Source organism: Pelobates fuscus, chromosome 1 (genome assembly GCF_036172605.1).
Source record: "Pelobates fuscus isolate aPelFus1 chromosome 1, aPelFus1.pri, whole genome shotgun sequence".
In the NCBI taxonomy this organism is placed as follows: Eukaryota; Metazoa; Chordata; class Amphibia; order Anura; family Pelobatidae; genus Pelobates; species Pelobates fuscus.
The window spans coordinates 162,545,139-162,565,388 of NC_086317.1; the positions used below are offsets into that span (position 1 = coordinate 162,545,139).

At 39.8% G+C, this 20,250-nt stretch overlaps 1 protein-coding gene across 1 annotated transcript in view; it reads right to left on the bottom strand.

The window, feature by feature from the left end:
- Positions 1 to 20,250, bottom strand: part of LOC134608600 (acidic mammalian chitinase-like) — a 96,290-nt gene that overhangs the window by 65,755 nt on the left and 10,285 nt on the right. Inside the window, exons 6-8 of the mRNA XM_063451553.1 lie at positions 9,490 to 9,614; positions 8,617 to 8,740; positions 3,186 to 3,350 (exon numbers count right to left, since the gene is read on the bottom strand). Coding sequence (XP_063307623.1) covers positions 3,186 to 3,350; positions 8,617 to 8,740; positions 9,490 to 9,614 — 414 coding nt within the window. The remainder of the gene's footprint in view (positions 1 to 3,185; positions 3,351 to 8,616; positions 8,741 to 9,489; positions 9,615 to 20,250) is intronic.

A 20,250-nucleotide genomic window follows, 5' to 3' on the forward strand; every position in this document is an offset into this window, starting at 1 on the left:
GAGAAGTGCTTAGGTCACTATAACTCATGTAGATCCTACTCTCTTGTCATTGGTTATTTTTTTTGTGTTTCTTTTTTGCTGTGGAGCTAGTTAAGAGAGATTATGCAAAATACTCACCTCTTGTCATTACTAAAATTAAGATTTTTAGTACACTAATGCTAGTATAATCTTTAATAATATTTTTTAAAATGTATTTATTTTTATGAATATATATATATATATATATACACACACACACACACACATATACATGTTTTTTTCATTCAAGTGTATTTTGATATTAATATTTGTATCAATATTAAAATACACCAATAATAAAATGTGTATATATATATATATATATAATTTTTCTCTCTAAGTATGGGCTACAAATATATTTGGCACATGTACAATTACTTTTATTCACTTTTTACAGCAGTAGGGGGACTGCCTGACAGCAGGCAGCTCTATGGCCGGCTATGTGATCGTTCTGTGAGAGCAATCACATAGCACTTGGGCTGTCATGCAGTCCCCCCAAAATGCATTACAGTGCTGGATAAATATGAGGTGGCACTGAGATAACTTTAAGCTCATTAACAGTGTTATAGGGTTAAATACATTGGCTTGGAGCATCAGCTGACTTAGCCAAAGAATCCAGGCAAAAAAGGACAAAGTTGGTATATGTATTGTAGAAGGGGAACTTCCACGTTAGCAATATCAGATAAAAGGTATGGACTGTGGGTGCCCAAGGGATGCTGGCAAGTAATAGACTATTCAAAAAATGATTTGACTCCTTACCATGGAATTGCACCAGGGGACTCTTGACACCATAACCACTAAAGTGAGCTATAATGGTCATATTGCTCAAAGTGTCCCTTGAATCTCACAATCTTACACCAAAAGGAATGTTTGTACAATTTCAAATAATAAAAAAGTCTGCTGCTATTAAAGACATGTACCATCATGATCATGCCTCTGCAGTTTCACTGTTCAATTACATATCACTCACATTACACTGATTACACAGCTAATCCAATCAACTGTTAGTCTTGCGATTTAATATGATCATGTTTTAGTCCTGCCCTAACAGTAATGCCCTCCTTTTAACTACTGCATTACACTAACTCCTACATTAACCTAACACTAATTATTAAACTCTACATACCCTCATTCTGGCCAAAAAAATATATAATTTAATATTATAATAAAGGAAAGACCAATATGAAACCTACATAATGGTGAAGTGCGCATTGTGGGAAAATAGTGCCAACATTGGAGACATCACAATAAACCACAAAACCCAAGGTTTCCACTTTCCCATAATACACAACACACCACAGTGTATCATACTTTTCATACATGTGGCTGCACTTCTCCTTTCCTCTCGCCCCACCACTTGCCATCCTGTCCCATCTCACCTTATCAGATCTCTCTCCCCTTGTCTTGTGTCTTCCTTAACACACATGTTTAACTGCTCTCTCTCTTCTGGCATTCTCACTGCTGCCCTTAAATATGCCACTCTAGTACCCATCCTGAAAAAAAAATAATCTCTTGACCTGTCCTTCACTTATAACTATTGTCCCATATCCCTGCTCCCTTTTTGCTTCTGGAAAGACTTGTCTTTAGCTGTCTGGATGACTTCCTCAATTCCAACGCGCTCATTGACCCTCTTCAGTCTAACTTCTGCCCCCTCCACTCTACTGAGTTACCAACGACCTAACTGCAGCTAAATCCACTACTCCATACTAATTATTCTTGACTTCTCTGCTGCCTTTGACACTTTTGATCATGTTCTCCTTCTTCAAACTCTTCAATCACTCTCTCTGTGACATTGTACTCTCATGGTTTTCCTCCTATCTCTCACAACGCTCATTCGGTGTCTCCTTTTCTAATGATACCTCCTCCCTTGGTCCTGTCTCGGTTGGAGTCCCATTATGCTCTGTCCTTGGTCCCCTTCTATTTTCTCTTTACACTGCCTTTCTTGACAAACTTATCAACTCATTTGGATTCCACTACCACCTGTACGCCGATGACACCCAGATATATCTCACCTCACCACACATCTCCCCTGCTGTCCTGCAACATCTCACTGCTTGCCTTTCTTCCATCTCTGACTGGATGTCCTCCCGCTTTCTGAAACTCAATCTCTCTAAAACTGAGCTCCTTGTCTTTCATCCTCCTAATACTGATCCTCCTCTTTCGCTCTCCCTTCAAGTTAGTGGTACCCACATCAGTCCATCCTTGCAAGCGTGCTGTCTTGGCATTATATACTTGATTCTGGCCTCACATCCAGTCTGTTACTGAATCCTGTATATTCTATTTTAAAAACATCCGCCCCTTACCTGCACAAGATGCTACTAAGGACCTTATCCAAGCTCTAATAATCTCTGGATTATTGCAAGCATCTCCTAATTGGTCTTCCCAAAAGCCGTATTGCCCCGCTACAGTTCCTTTCACAACTCACCCCTCACTCCTTATATTGGCTTCCTGTATCTTATAGGAGTCAATTCAAAGTACTAATCCATACCCATAAAGCATTGAACAATTCTAGACCCTCCTACATACCTTCTCTGATTCATATTTATGACCCTTCTCGGTCTCTCCGCACTGCCCGTGACCTTCTCCTGTCCGCTGCTCGCACCCGTACGGCCAACTCGCGCTTGCAGGACTTCTCGCGGATGGCTCCCTTCCTATGGAATAGCCTGCCTACCACCATAAGACTCAATCTTTTACGAAGTGCCTTTAAACCTTTCTCTTCAGGAAAGTTTATGGCCTCCCAGAGTAACCTCTATCTCACATACCTGTCTCTTGCGCTCTCCTAAAGGGCAGCACTCTAATCTCTCCTCTAGCTGTGCTTCACTCCCACCCTTTTTGATTGCCATCGCCTGTCTTAATGTGTTTTATACCCCACCTCCTATAGACTGTAATCTTATTTGAGCAGGGTCCTCTTCAACCTATAAGTTTTTTGTAATTGTCCTGTTTATTGTTAAATCTCCCCCTTTTATAATATTGTAACGTGCTACGGAGTCTTTTGGCGCTATATAAATGCCAATAATAATAATACCTGGGGTGATAAGGGAGATTTTGTATGGTGAAAAACAATGTTGAACATATGTTTCATAAAAAAAGCCATATGGCAATTAAAACACACTTTGTACAATTTAATAATAAAGTATACAAATACTGATAATGCTTTTAATGCATACCTCATAATAGGTACCTGGTCCCGCAGATCCTGCCCCAGATGCAGGCATTCCTATCTCACAGGTATTGGGGTCTGAGATCTTGAATGCTCTGCCATACGTTGGAAATCCAATCAAGAGTTTTTCTGCAGGGACGCCATTATCTCTCCAGTAATTCATAGCATACGCCTAATTTGAGGAATAGGAAGAATACGACTTATGGAAAAGAGAACTCCAACAGAAAAAAATGACAGGTGCTGCCACATGTGATGATTTAAAAAAAATAAAACTGTTACACAACTTTAAAATCAAGCCCCTATGACATGGTTAAAAATATATTAACCAGAAATAATATTTCAAATGTCACAGTTATCTTTTAGTGGTTTTTAATATATGAACATTATAAACTTTTCATGGGCCCTCTAATGATTGATCTGCTAAAAGCTTAGGTTTTTTTTTTTCTTTCAGATTTAGGAACAAACAAAGCGTTATTTGACAAACGACAATGTCGTTTATTTGCACCTGTGATGCAAAGCAGTACATACATGCCTATCATGCAGAACAACATGCAATACTTTAATTAAGGAACAATTTGAGTTGAGCAAGATATCTGCATTTCACAGACTTTAACCACAAAGAAAACGCTAGTTACACAATGTTATATTGCTAATAACCTAACTTTAAAATGCCTCCCCCTCCAATACAGTTAATACATAATTTATTGCAGTTATAAAAGATATATTCAATGTAAAATATCTAGATATAAATTCACCTCACCTCCTTTTATGGTTACTGCTTGATGTCACTTCTTTGACATGACAAAACTCCTACATAACACTTTTTGTAGCACAGCACTTCATGAAGGACAGGACATGCATTGATAAAGCCCGAAAACCCGAAACACTTGTGCCTTATGTCCTTACAGTGAAATCTTTTTGTAGCACTTGGTGTGCACATTTGCAATTGTTTGCGCTGCCCTCATTTTTTCTATTTTTGTGGATTATTTTACCCTGCTTGGAGCTGCAGAGGGAGGTGTCAGCAGCACAATAGGAGAAGTATGCATTTTGATTTTCTCTGGGTACTAGAGTAACCCTTACCTCAGCCATATACAAGTCATTTCTTTGGCAAAGGATTCTGTGACAAAGAACTAGTTAACCAGTGAGCGAAAAACTTTTTTTTAAATGTTTTTCTACAAAAACTATACATTTGCTAGCAATTCTTAAAATGAACATGAGTTGTGTGTCCCATAACAGGTACACTATAAATAATATTTATTATTCACCTTAGAAGTTGAGAAATCCAAAAACCGTATGAAGAGAAATGTGCAATAACCGATTTACTCAACAACCACACAATAAAAACTGCATAGGAAAACCTCAAACTAAATGTGACTGATGCAAATTGTCATGTGTGAATGAAAAAGATTGTAAAACAGGATTTCCTCTTGTTCATTTTATATTAGCCTGTTTTCAATGTATTTTCCCCTTTTTTCTATATCTGCACCATTTTCCACTAAGGTATACTTTCCTTTATAAATGTTAAACTACACAACCTTAAACATATTAGCCTATTTTTTATAGCTGCGCATAGTAATAGGATCCTATACAAAGGATTAAGGGATTTATTTACAAAAACAAGTAATTGACAACTGTCAGACATTTTTTACAACACTGCTGGTTGTGGACCTAAAAAAAAACTACCATTAGCCACGGTTTAGAGAAATATTTCCTAGAAGTTCTGAAGTTTAGGCAGATGAGAGGATTGCAACATTTCACATTTTATGACATGGGCAACATCACACAACACAGACTAAGCTAAAATGTTCTGATCTGTTTAACATGCTAGTATTATCATATTTAATGCCATCCCATCAGCACAATCTATTCCTAAAGACTCTATGCAAGTAAGGAATGTTCTGCGTAATAAGCATTGTCTGCTGTAACCAGACCTGATTTAAATGGGTAGTATATTCCTTCTTGATACAAGCTCTTTAAAGCTAGTTTGTCATGATGGAATTATTCCATATTTGAAAGGTGCATTCTGGGGGGCAGGGCAAGGCCGCCAAGCTGACCGACGGCCATCCTTACCAGCTCTGGCTCTGAACCCATAAAAACTTTAATTTGCTGACTGGGGAGCCCACCAAAAATGGGGCAAAAACCGACCATCAGATAGGGAACTGCCCAGGAGCTGAAGGATACGACCCATATTGCGCTGACCGCATATATCGAGCATGACAAGCTCCTGAGGCCTTAAGACATGCTGACTAAGTGAAGGCCGCGGAGAGATGAGACAGCAGGAGAGACGAGAACCCTGGCCTGGCCCTGCCCCCCCTCTCCCTCCGGCTTGTTGGGGTGATCCCGGCCCAAGAGTCCGAAATTCGGATGCTGGAGGTGGAAGCCCACCCGGTACATGGCCCCTTCACATACAGAGCCAAAATGGACGATGGACGACATGGGCTCGCACAGAAACACGGGGTGCCTTACCTACCGATGCGGTGGATCCCGCGGATGGACTCCTCTGGGCAGCAGACTGGTCTGCGTGGAGCCAGCCTTGACCCCTGGATTAGGTGGTGGTCCAGGAGAATTTGCCCTCAACTCTGTGGGGCCAGGACGTGTTGGCCTCCCGGCGGACCGATGTCTGGGGGAGCATGCACCGACGCAGCGTGTAAGACTGGAAACAGGTGAGGCATAACCGGGCTGGAGCTCCAAGGAGGTTCTGCAGGAGCTGAGGAGGTGCAGGCGGCGAGCGACCTGTGGACTTTACAGGGGGGGGGGAGACCGCCGGACTGCTAATGTCTCAGAGTGCCCACCGCACTGTGGAACTCTCCGCTGATGGACAGGAGCATGCCTTAGGGGGAACAGAAGAGGGTCCGCCATATTGGGGGTGCCTGGGGGACTCTGAGGTGAACTACCTGCTCATAATATGTATACATACCCCATGTAAACCTGTGGTTATGTCAGAGGGAAGACTGTAAGGTTACCATCCAAGAGGCTGTTAAATTCAAGCTGGACAGTTTCCCCGATATGGGCGCTATAACGCCATCTCCAGTGAAGAGACTCACTTTCTCCTATTGTGTTGGCTTAGAATAAGCTTTGTTCCTTTATTTTTTATTTTTCTTCTGACACCGCAGTCAACGTCTCATTTAGCCACGTATTTTTATTATGCATAATATATATATATATATATATATCTTGTTTGATCATTTGTTATTAGTTCTTCTTATTATATTAGATTTATATGATGTATTCCAGGCGGCAATCATCTCTGATTTTTAGCAAATAGGTGCATGCATACTCAACTATCGTTTCCAACACCTATTTCATTAAGGGACCTGTGCCGTCCAACGGACTTCTAACCCCATACTTATGATCCAAAAAAACTTAAAATCCTAGACACATTATATATTCTGTAAATCAGAACAACTAAATTAAAGGAACACTATAGTCACCTAAATTACTTTAGCTAAATAAAGCAGTTTTAGTGTATTGATCATCCCCCTGCAATTTCACTGTCATTTAGGAGTTAAATCACTTTGTTTCTGTTTATGCAGCCCTAGCCACACCTCCCCTGGCTCTGATTCACAGAGCCTGCATGAAAAAAAAAAAAATGGTTTCACTTTCAAACAGATGTAATTTACCTTAAATGTATCTCAATCTCTAAATTGAACTTTAATCACATACAGGAGGCTCTTGCAGGGTCTAGCAAGCTATTAACATAGCAGGGGATAAGAAAATCTTAATTAAACAGAACTTGCAATAAAGAAAGCCTAAATAGGGCTCTCTTTACAGGAAGTGTTTATGGAAGGCTGTGCAAGTCACATGCAGGGAGGTGTGACTAGGGTTCATAAACAAAGGGATTTAACTCCTAAATGACAGAGGATTGAGCAGTGAGGCTACAGGGGCATGTTCTATACACCAAAACTGCTTCATTAAGCTAAAGTTGTTCATGTGACTATAGTGTAACTTTAAATATGACCGTTTATTGCATCCGTGGGCTTTAGCTTAATGGCCCCTGCTACCGTCTTCTAAAGGGCACGAGTTGAAGCACAGTACTGGGCCTACCTTTTTTATTTATTTATTTTTTTTGATAAAAATAGAAAGAAAAAAAATGCTCTGCCACCATTACTACATACGATGCAAACATTAGGCTACTGGCACCTTACCCTTATAACATATGCCTATCAACATGACTGCAATGCATATAGTTACCTTTATTTAGTTTATAAGATATTGGCGCTCTGCCGTAATTTGCTGTGTACCGTTTGACCTATATTAAGCTTACAATAGAAAGGCAATGCTTACTTAACTACAAATATGATTCATCTTGCCGAAAGCTTTATTGCATGCTTAGATAGTCATAATTTAATCACGCAGTAAAGTATAGGGCCCTTTCTGAACTTAGCAAGAATACAGCTGTCATACCCATTTAGGCTTAATTAGGCACTGCAACTATAACATTTATTGAGCTGACCCACACTGCCTGGCCGTTATAACACCCTTGCCGTATGTGCTTAATAAGACTGGGTATTGCTCTGATTTTGTGCTGCATGCTCCACGTAACATATCAGCAGACAGCTTAAAACCTTGCTGCATACATACGCAGACTGGATGTCCAGACGTTGTGAATAGCATACCATTTCACATGTTGAAACTGAAGTGAAATATGTAATTTGCTCTATTTTTGTTTGATATATTGTGCCTCTGCGCAGGCAACGGAGAGGTAATCTATTCAACACAATTTATGTCTGCTTATACTTAGCATACGAAATAAAATAAAAAACATTTAACACTAAAAAAAGTGCATTCTTAAAACACTGCAACAATTATATATGAAATTTGACGTAGAGACATTATTTCACCATTTCTGTATGTAACTTATTTAATTCTGGTTGTCAGTTTTGTGGTTTCTAATTAGGTATTTTCCAGGGAAATATGCCCCATACATACTGTATTTTTTAATGCAGCTATGTCTCATATTTGACTCCACCAAATAAAAGGCTAAATTTCACTTCTAAAATTATTTTTTCTTATATTCTTACAGTGTTAAAGTTTCACAACGATATAATAACTGCCTCATCTAGCCAATTTAGTTCATCTATACGTTTATTTTTGTCAAGATTTCTATCTCATCTGTGACTTTCCAGATCAGTTCATGAGGTGAACTTTTAATAACAATATGGATTCCTCTATATTAGCTGGAAGGCGCTGCAGAAACATGATGAATTATGGGAAAGGTAATCTGATTAGCATAAAGAGCGGAACATTCTGAAAATGGTGGCACACATGACTCAGTCCAGTCAGCAGAAACAAGTTGATTTTTCTTTTATACACTTCTTTTTTCTAGCAACCTAACTATATATGCTAAACATTTTTTGCTGGCACAAATACATAGAAATAAAAGTATAAAAACAGTAATGTGTCTAGTTCTCTGTAAAGTATCTATGCATTTCTCTTACAATGTGGAAGTATTTATTGTCGCCATAGTCCTTTGAACCCAAACACAGAGGGCTGTTGTGGCCAGTAACGGGATCCCATTCACCATGGAAATCATATGTCATAACACTGATGAAATCCAGGGTCCTGAAAAAGAAAGACATCTTGGTCAGTCTTGTTAATGTCCGGCAATAAAAAAAACACTTATTTGTTCAGACCCATTTGTCCAGACATCAAAAAAGAATATAACTTCAACTTTTTTTTCTTTAAACCTGCTGTATGTTAGTAAAAGCATAATATTATAATAAACAGCATGGTATGTTGTTTAAAGGTATTTGCTGTTAAAGGGTAGCATTGCAATTTAAACAGACATATTAAAGGACCACTATAGTGCCAGGAAAACAAACTCGTTTTCCTGGCACTATAGTGCCCGGAGGGTCCCACTCCAGCCGGGCTGAAGGGGGTAAAACACTCACCTTTCTCCAGCGCCGGGTTCCCTCCTCCTCCTTCGGTCGTCATCAGCTGAATGCGCATGCGCGGCAAGAGCCGCGCGCATTCAGCCAGTCCATAGGAAAGCATTCTCAATGCTTTCCTATGGACGCTGGCGTCTTCTTACTGTGAAGATCACAGTGAGAAGCGCGGAAGCGCCTCTAGCGGCTGTTAATGAGACAGCCACTAGAAGCTGGATTAACCCATTTGTAAACATAGCAGTTTCTCAGAAACTGCTATGTTTACAGCAGGCAGGGTTAATACTAGATGGACCTGGCACCCAGACCACTTCATTGAGCCGAAGTGGTCTGGGTGCCTATAGTGGTCCTTTAATGAAAAATAAATAGCTGTACAACATTGTTTATGTTTAAATCTCTCTGTCACCATAATTTATTTCCACTACTCACTGCCCAATCTCTGCAATTTCATATCCATCATCAATAGTTTTCTTTCCTGCGGACACAGCTGCAGTTACTAGGAGACGTGGACGATTTGTAGCTACTGCTTCTTTTTTGAAAGCATCAAGCAACTCCTAGAAAATATCATTCATTAAAAAAAAAAAAAAAAGTATAATGGTAGTCAAACACTGTGGAAAATTTGCATTTGTGTAAGCTATAAAGAGAGACTTACTTTCCATTTATTCTATATTCCATAATATTAATGTGAATATACATAGATATAATATAATAGTTGACATCCATAACGCCATAGAGTACATTATAGTGTTTGATGGTTATACATATATCATAAGGCAGACAAGGCTGTTGTGTTTGTGCTGAATGTGATAATGGAGGCTAACAAAACAACACATTTTTACAACCAATAGGAAATAAAATCACTGTTCTTCATCAAACTCATTGGTTGCAAAGTATTCTAATTTAGAACCCTGACACAAGCATATAGGCTATTTAAATTTTACATTTAGAGAGTTAAAATGAATTACTTGACTCCTTTGAAAACTTTGGCCATTCACTTGTTGCAAAATGATATTTCCCATAAGTCTTAAGAAGTCAGCGGTCGAACTATGGGAAACCGAATCCAACATAGCAAGAGGGCACATTTGAAGTACATCATACGACATTGCAAACCTGTATTTTTTTTATTTCAAATATTTATCCATATACATTAACAATCAATGTATAATGAAAACAATGGAAATAAAAGATATTTCTAGTAATACAGTCTAGTCATAAATTCTGGACACAAAATATTCATTTTTAAAATATTTTACATAGAGTTTTCTCATTTCAATTACGTCGAGGGGTGCATATAAACTTGAACTTACTTTACATAATTTACAGTTGTAATCAAAATTGATTAGCAAATAGCTCAACACAACAAATGTTTCAAGTTGTTTCTCTGAATTCAACTGAAAATTCTACTTATAACTCTTTCATGGCAAGCATCTTCTGTAATTAGTAGTGCACCCGTTTGCTGTTATGACCTGCTGCAAACAAGATGCACCAGCTCCTGGTAGCGTTCCTGAAGAATCATAGCCCATTGCTCATGAGCAATGGCCCCCAGTTCAGTAATATCTTTGGGTTAGCGTGCTGCAACCACCTTCTTCAAATCCCACCAGAGACTTTGTATGGGGTTCAAGTCATGCCCACTGTAGAATTTTCCAGGACCTCTTCTGCAACCAAACCTTGGTGGAATTTGAGGTATGTTTGGGAGCATTGTCTTGTAGGAAGATCCAATGACACCCAAGTGTCAGCTTCCTCACAGATTAGAAAAAAGGGAGGGTCGCACTCAGCCACAATTTTTCAACACAGGGTGCTACTGAGCATGGGTCAGCAAACATCAAGAAATCCGTATTAATGAAAAAAATCTCGGGCACTCACTGTGATTGCTTCCAGGCAGATTTATTGCAACGTTTCGACCTGTGACTAGGTCTTTATCAAGTTAACATCATAGTGACAAAATTGCACTTATATACACACATATTATATATGCACTAATATATTTCAGTGTATTAAAGGAAAACATAGGCATATTCATGATGCCATAATCTTAGAAACATATGATCAGGGAATCAATAAGACAATAAGGCAACACATATGGCATACATATACATAGAACTTTTATAAATGAACTAGTCAGTTATAGGGATCTGTCCAGTATTAGGATATCACTATATATATATATATATATATATACTAGGCATGATGTGACGGTGCATTAAAATGTTAATATAAATGGTACTAGCTAAGTTTGATACAATTAAGGGGGTATTGAGTAACACATGACAGGCTATTATTATGAGAGTAATTGAGTAACAGATAGTAGTAGGGGGGAAATTGATGTCTCACCGGGGTACATATTAGTAGCCATTAGGTAGGGAGGGCTCTAATGTCTCAAAACAAAGTAGTAAACCAAGTGAAAGTTAACTGAAAAGGAACATAAAAGTGTGAAAGAAAAGTATTGTGCATTTAGAGAGAATGTAGGCTTAAGGTCGTAGAGCCGCTTTCGTCTCCCTGGGCCCAGGTAGATGCACCTCCAACAGTCTTGGAATGGGTATGAGATAGTCCCATGTTGTATGGTTGTGGAGTCCCACTGTGGCAAGCAAGGCAGGATCCTCTCCTGGGACAGAGATCTTGCATGCTTTTTCATCGTTGGCAACCCAGAGCGACCTGGGAGTCATCCACCGGTAGGTAAGTCCTGCGGTTTGGAGGGTTTTAGTGATTGGTTGCAAATTTTTAAGTGTGGCTCTGCTTAAGTCCTGGAAAAAGGTAATTTGGTTCATATCAAACTCGTATGGTGTCTTCACCTTGATTGCAGCCTTTAAAGCCGTTTTGTCAGATTATGTTTGACATCTTAGAATAAGGTTGCAGGGTGCTGTAGTTGGTGCTTGTGGCGATGTGGCTATTCTGTAAACTCCATCAAAAGAGAAGTATTTGGCCTGCTTTGTAGGTAGGGGTGAGGCTACGAGGGGTCTAATGAGATTTGGGAGTTCCTCCAAGGGCACTGTTTCCGATACCTTTACGTTCTTTCTTCTACCTCTGTCATCTAGTAGTGTGTACTGAGTCCCCATCGATCAATGACATTTATCAGGCCTGTCTAGGCTGACAATGAGGACAATGCTGCGCTGTGACTTGGTCGTGTGAGGGATTGCTTTTTGAGACCTCCATTCCATCTCACCCAGACCATAATGATCAGGTGTTATGACTGGTGTGCCAGCCTCGTGCAACGCTGGTAACCCTCTGACTATCTCTTTTGGTTGACCGCCCACGCGGTAGACCTTGAAGCCTTTGCTGCAGAGTTTTGTGCCCAGGGAGAGAAAAAAAGGCATGTGCTGGTTCAGCATAATGCTTCTGTTTGGAGTGGTCAGAGCTGAGGGAGATGGTAACTGCTCCGGTGCACTACCAGGTTCCCCCCCCTTTATATATATATATATTCTCACATACAGTCAAACATAACACTCAACAAACCCCTAGCCAGTTATTTTGCAATTTACTCTTTATTCTTTTACCACATAAAAAAAAAAAAACAACAAAAACAAAACAAAGTAAAAAAAAAAAAAAAAAAAAAATTAAATAAAAAAATGTAAAAAAAAAGAATTACGTAAATAAAAGGGGATACAAAAAGCAAAAAGGGAGGGTACATAGAAATATTAACCCTGTTATCATAATTCAGATCCCAAAGAATTCTGTTATCAGAGAGACAATATTATCATAGTGCATATCGTAAAATATAGTCTTGTGTTATACTTCTACTAAAATTAGCTTATTTAATATTGACATGTTTAACATTTGGAAAAGAGATTCCTGATCTTCTGTCTCTGCTTCTGCTTAAGTATCTATTACAGCTTTGGTTTAATAACTCTACTTCTATTATAGGAGGAAAAAAAAAAAAATAAATAAATAAAAGGGGGAGGAGATAAATAAATAAATAAATAAAATAAACAAACACATTTTGGCAATTATATTGTTGTTTTTCCTTTCTTATCTTTTTAAATGTTTCTATTTACATCCATTTGCTATGTTACCCGCTATTATTCTATTTTTTTTATTTTGCACAGATATCGTTTCCCTGCTTCCTTTCCCTATTGATAGTGAATAAGATTGTCGAGTTAGAAAAAAAATAAAAAAAATAGGAACTAAATAAAGCCTTATCCGAAACCAGTAAGTCTAGTTTCTCTCCGTATACTAGTTCTTATTATCAGATTCCAGGTAGGTTTGCCACATTTGAGCTATTTGTGGGCTCAGTTTCCCTATTTTTCTTTGGTTCCACATTAGTAATTCAAATTCTACTGTTGTCGACATTGCTTCCTCAATTTCTTGTAGTGAAGGTAGATCTTTTGACTTCCAATATCTAGCTATTAATATAGACCCTGTGCCCAGTAAAAGAAATATCATTTTCTTGATTATTTTAGTGGTGTTTATTGGGAGTGATCGCAGCAGTATTGTTTTTGGGTCGTGGGGTATTCGCTGATTTGTGGTTTGTTTTACTATTTTTCCAATCTTCTTCCAGAATATATTCACCTCTTTACATGTCCACCAGACATGCAACATGGTGCCTCTGTCTGTGTCGCAACGCCAACACCTGTCTGTTGAGTCCGGGAAGATAGTGTGCAGGCGAGCTGGAACCATGTACCACCTGTACATTATCTTCCTTGTTACTTCTAGATGCGCAGTGCTAGTGGTTAATCCCGAATGTGCGTTAAAAATATGTTCCCATTCCTTTATTGGAATATTCTGTTCGAGATCTTCTTGCCAATATTTCATAAATTTCCAGTCTGCTTTATCCGCTGGATTGGCTAATGTTTGATAGCATAAAGACAATGATTTTTTCGGAGGGCTTAATGATAAGCATTTCTCTTCAAACTTTGATATAGAAGATTGCAACATATCTGTTCTTACTTGAACCTTTTCTGTATCTAGAATCGCTTTAATTTGGAGATATGCGAATGTATAGCTTGCTGGTAAAGAAAACTCTTTTTGTAGAGTCGAAAATGATTTTAAACCTTCTGTGGTACATAAATGGAACAGATGTGTAATTCCTGCCTTTTCCCATTTCTGGTATGGAAACGTTCCATTACAAAAATAAAAGGTTTTGATTGGAGTCGCTAAGGCCCATGGGTTAGCTGTGCACAGTTTATCTCTGTAAGTATCCCAGGTTTTCAATAGATGTTTAGTGGAGGGCAGCATATTAGGATTCATTTGACGTAGTTGTTGAGGCTTCCATAAAAGTGTCGAAAGATCTTGTGAGCCACAGTAGTTATTTTCTATTGCCACCCATTGAGGAGTATAGTTGGTTGAGTGAACACTGATAACGTTCATAAGTATTGAAGAGTAATAATATGCTTTTATATTTGGTATCCCCATTCCTCCCTTCTCCAGGTTTCTCATCAGTAATGTTTTAGGCATTCGCGGATGTTTATTACCCCAGCTAAAGCGAACCATAGCAGCTTGCATAGCTGTTATATATTTTTGTGGGAGTATTAAATTCAACGATCTGAAGTAATATAGTATCTTAGGTAATATTGACATTTTAAGTGCTGATATTTTCCCCACCCAAGATAAGAACAAATTCTTCCAGGATTTTAACTGACTATCAATTTCCTTCAATAGCTTCGTGTAGTTAACTGGTAGGAGATCTTTTTCTTTTTTGGTGATTCTGATTCCTAAGAATATTAAATGGTCTTCCCTCCAATCATAAGAGAAACTTATTTTCAATCTTTCATCTGTTAATTTGGTTGTATTAAAGCCCATTGCTTGAGTTTTTGTCATATTTAATTTATAATATGATTGTTGACTGTAATGCTGCAGTTCTTTATGCAATGAGGGAAGAGATATAAATGGTTGGGTAATTGTTAAAAGAATGTCATCAGCAAATAAACTAAGTTTATATTCCTTATGACCAACTAATATCCCATGTATATTCTCATTGTTTCTTATAGATATAGCCAGAGGTTCTAGGGCCAGTACGTAAAGAAAAGGTGACAGTGGGCACCCCTGGCGGGTCCCGTTAGTAATGCTAAAAGTCTTTGACTTGAATCCTGAGTAGAGTACTGCTGCCGTTGGTGTATTATAGAGTGCTTCTACTGCTGAAATAAATCCGGGTGGGAATCCATAGGCCAATAGTGTTTCATGTAAAAAATTCCAGTTTAACCTATCGAATGCCTTTTCGGCATCTAATGATAGCATAATGCTTTCCTGCTTGGTAATCTGTAATATTTTATATAAATTTAACACCTTTCTCGTATTATCTTGTCCTTGTCTACCGGCCACAAATCCTACCTGGTCCGAGTGTATTAGTGTTGGTATAATGTCCTTTAATCGTTCTGATCAAGATCTTGTCATAGATCTTGGCATAGAGTTTTGCATCTGTATTTAATAAAGATATAGGTCTGAAATTCTGGCAGGATGATGTGGACTTCCCTGGTTTAGGAATAGTAATGACATGGCCAGACAGGACCTCAGGCGGGAAGGTGCCCTTCTTTTGAACGTTATTGTAAAAGCTAGTAAGAGCTGGAGCTAGTTCTTTCTTGAATATATTGTAATATATATTGGTGAAGCCATCCGGCCCTGGGGCTTTTTCCTTCGGCATCTTGTCTATTTGCTGGAGGACTTCTTCTGTAGTGATAGGTGAACAAAGCATATCTGATTGAGTTACCTCTATTTTTGGGAAAATAATCTTAGACAAATAAGAACGAATAGATGTTGACGTAGGTGTTAGCTGTGAGTTTTGATCTTTTAAATTATAAAGTGATTCATAGTAATGGGCAAAAGCATTACATATTTGTACGGGTTGCATAACTTTATGACCCAGATGTGTATTGATAAAAGGAATTCGTGTCTGGGCCTGCTTATTTCGTATTCTTTGCGCTAGCACTTTTGTAGCCTTATTTCCTAATGAGTATGACGTTGCTCGAAGTTTTTTCAATGCTAAACTAGCTTTCTTGAGTTGGATTGTTTTAATATCTTGTTGGACAGCCTTTAATTGTTGTTGTAGAACTTGGGTGGGGCTTATTTGATTAATTCTATGAATATCTTGCAGTTTCCTTAATGAATTAATTAATGTTTTATAGTTTGTTTTCTTTATATACGATGCTCTACTCACTAGTATGCCCCGAATTACGGCCTTATGCGCCAACCAAAGTGTCATCGGGTTTGTGCCTTCATTGTCGTTGTACTCAAAGTATTGCTGTATTTCATTCCGTAGTTTGTCGTTAAATGTGGGATCATTTAGCAGTTGTTCATTTAATCTCCATGGGCTTTTGTCTTTGTATTGGTATGAGTCTAACAGGGTTAATGTCACTGGGTTGTGATCTGATTGTACTGTAACTCCTATCTCACAGCCTTTAACCAATTCCAAATGTGTGCTAAGCATAAGATATCCATCTATTCGTGAGTAGGTGTTGTATACTTGTGAGTGGTGTGTATATTCCCGATCTTCCGGATGAATCGTTCTCCATATATCGTATAAACCGTATGAAGCTATTGTTTTGTTAAGGGATGTACATTGCTTTTGCAGGGATTTTTTCCTTTTATTTGAATGTAGGGCAGTTGAATCTGCGCTCGGTTCCATTATATGATTAAAGTCCCCACATATTATCAAAATTCCTGTTTGTACTTTCTCAATTTTTTCCAGGAGAGTTGCCATATACCTTGCCTGGTTTTTGTTTGGGAAATAGCAATTCACTATTGTGTAGGTGGTATTATTTAGTATACAGACAAGGATAATAAATCTGCCTTGCTAATCTAATTGAACAGATATTTGATCAAAACCCCTAGCCAGTTCAGGTGTTTCAAGTGCTCCAGCTCAAGCATACCTGCTGCAACTAATGAAGCCGTTGATTAGTTTCATCAGGTATGCCTGAGAAAAAAACTGTTTTGCATATTTGTGCTGTTGTGACGAATTCTATTCAGGCGGTTGAATAATTTTGAGACTGGAGAAGTCATTATAAGTTGCATTATTAAGTGGGGAAACACTTGAAGCATTCATTGTGTTGAGCCATTTCAATTGGTTTGTTTGATTTATTCATTGCAAACAGCTGAAAATCTAAATTTTGACAATAAACCTGATTTCCAATGGGGGTTGAATAATTTTGATTACAACTGTAAATAAGCTATTATTGTATTTAATGTCACTATTATATTTTTCTGAGCAAAGGAATTTAAAGAGAATCGGTCTTTCACAAATATTCCATATCATCTTTCCCCAAAGGAGTAGAATAACCAATGCAAACCACTCCAAGATGGTTGCCCCATTGTCATGGTAGTTTACCCCAACACGCAAGATTTAGTCCAACAATTGACAATATAAAGCAGATACGTCTTACCGGACCTTAGAATGGCCGGACTCGACGTAGAACAGAGAAGTGACAGAGTCAGGAACGAGCCGAGGTCAAGGGAACAAAGAGACAGCGAAAACAAGAACTAGCCAAGGTCTGGTACACAGGAATCAGTAAGGAAGCTATTGAAATCATGCACCATAGGTCCATTAGCTTCCCAAATAGGATTTGCCCACTCAAGTGCTTTATCTGTAAGTTGGTGCATAAGGAAACCAACTTTAGACCTATCAGTGGGAAATTGACGTGGATACATTTCAAAGTGGAATTCCACTTCATTAATGAATCCCCTTCATGTCTTAGCATCCCCTCCATACCTGGGTGGAGGGGTTAGATGTGCAGAAGCATTAGGCATGGTAGATGTATCTGGAACAAGTGGTGTAGGAGGAACTGGTACGGTTGCCGGAGTAGTTCTAGATAAGAGTGTCTGGATGGCCTGAGTCATCTGATCCATACGATGATCCTGCTCTACAAATCTAGCCTCATGAGAAGCCATTTGCTGACCTAAATCTGCGGGGTCCATGGCCCTATCGTAATGTCACGGTAGTTTACCCCAACACGCAAGATTTAGTCCAACAATTGACAATATAAAGCAGATACATCTTACCGGACCTTAGAATGGCCGGACTCGACGTAGAACAGAGAAGTGACAGAGTCAGGAACGAGCCGAGGTCAAGGGAACAAAGAGACAGCGAAAACAAGAACTAGCCAAGGTCTGGTACACAGGAATCAGTAAGCCGGCAAACAAGACAAAACAAGGATAAAGAGAAAAACGGAGTCGGGTGGAAACCGGACCAAAAGCAGTGGTTATCAAGCCCGAAATCGCTCGAGGGTGCGCCACCCATGTCGGGCGTGCCCCGCTGAGCACAACGAAACCACTCCGGTGCATGCCGAAGCCGGGATCACAGAGATCCAAATGCGGCCTGCTGGGGCCGAAGTGGGGGGGAGACGGCCGCTCCCCTGGGCGCACAAGCCCACAAGCAATCTCGTCACTGCCTACCTCCCCCCCCCCCTTGACCGGTGGGGGATATCCCGGTCCCCTCTAGCCACACAGACCAGCAAGGAAAGCGAGCAGCACAGCCACAAGACATGGCGGGGCAGTAGATCCACAAGGTACAACCAAGATGGCTGCCCAGCCTAGATCTACAAAGCGGAGCACCCGCTCTAAAGCACACATGTCCCCTATGGCAGTGTTTGACCAGCTATGCGAAGGCCTCAGGAAAGCCCTGCTAAGCCGAGGGGCAACCCACCGACAAGCTGACCTAAAGGTGGCCTCGTGGATAAGACCAGCGGCGAGATGCAAATATTATAAGCAGGTACCCCGAGCATCAAAGATGGCCGTCAGGCAAAGCAGATACCAGAGGGCCTTGAGAAATACACTCTCCCACCCGCACACAAGCAACAAAGGGACCTTAACGCAAGCGACTCACACTACTAGAGCGTCTGACCTCGAATCCAGCTACCGACGCAGCACAAAGCACCTTTCCCCGACCAACGCTGCAACAAGAGCGGCTGCGAGGCTACACCTCATGAAGAGGCTTTCCGGAGCTGACTCCTGCCACAGAAACACTGAGCCCTGCGGCCCTTATGGGTCCGCAACACTTCGCAGCCAAGCTACAACAACCGGCCCAGGGAGGTCCAGCGAGAGAGAGTTCCGGCAGAAAGATATCACCGATGGCCATCACGCCAGCAATGCCCTCCACGCTTCAGGCGTTGGATGAACAATCAGGACTTACCTACAGTAATCGTGAGTTCCATGTTGCGCAGTGGATGGAACCATGAGATGCTATGCCTCACGAATATCATAGCAGTTAAACCCTTACTGTTTGAATACTCCCACTCGCTCATTTTTAATTTTGCCTTTACTTTTAATTTGGCCTCTACGTTACCCTGCTATAAATGCTGCCGTAATGACCGAAGGTGCACAGGGGCATCAACATCTTGTCCTCTAACGATGTATTATAACATAGGCAACCAACCCTATGAAAATCACGCTCACTAAGCTTTATGGCGTGGCCATCTTGGGTTCTGGTACGACACAAGCACGCTCACATTGCTGTTGCAACTAGCATGTAGTTATATCTTGACCTAATCAGCATGCATACATTCATTTTGTTTTATTTAATATCTATACCCCACCACTTACTTAGCCTGACCAAATCTTAGGATTAATACTCCTGGTGAATACCATATCATTACTCATATATAATGTTGTCACTAGACTGAACGCAATTGTAACAAGCTCATCTAAATACTTGTTTGACGCATGCCAATTCACCAAGTCATGTATAAATATAAAAACAGTGCACTCTTTCCTGTTATTGTATGTCACACCACTGCTTTATCTTGATGTATCCTTCACAATGTTTACTTAAAATTGTGTACATAATCCTGCACTGCAAAAATAAAGAATTAAAAAAAAAGAGAAAAACTGAGTCAAATACAAAGCCAAGGTCAAGCACGAAAAATCACAACTGAACAATATAAGCGCTAAAGGGAACTGAAACAGAAACCACGATAGGGCAGGGAGTTAAGGGAGAGGTAAGTATAAATACCTTAGTATTTAATTTAATTGGCCCCTGTCATATCCACGCCCCCAAAACGTGAGTGTATGGGGAATGTGGGATGACAGGGGCCAATGGGAGGCCGTTTTACATTTCGGCTCCCACTGTCCCTTTAAGAGAGCGCCCGAGACGTGCATCTCGCGGTTAGTGCCCGCCTTCGTCTGAACAGTGAACGGCTCGTGCAGGACCGCTCGCGGTGGGAATAGAGGACCTCTGCCGGCCCCCGGATAAGGTAAGTACCGCTACACCCATAAGGAAAGCATTTGTAAAGGAGAGAGTTGCATTCCTCTTTAAAGACAATACATTTTTTT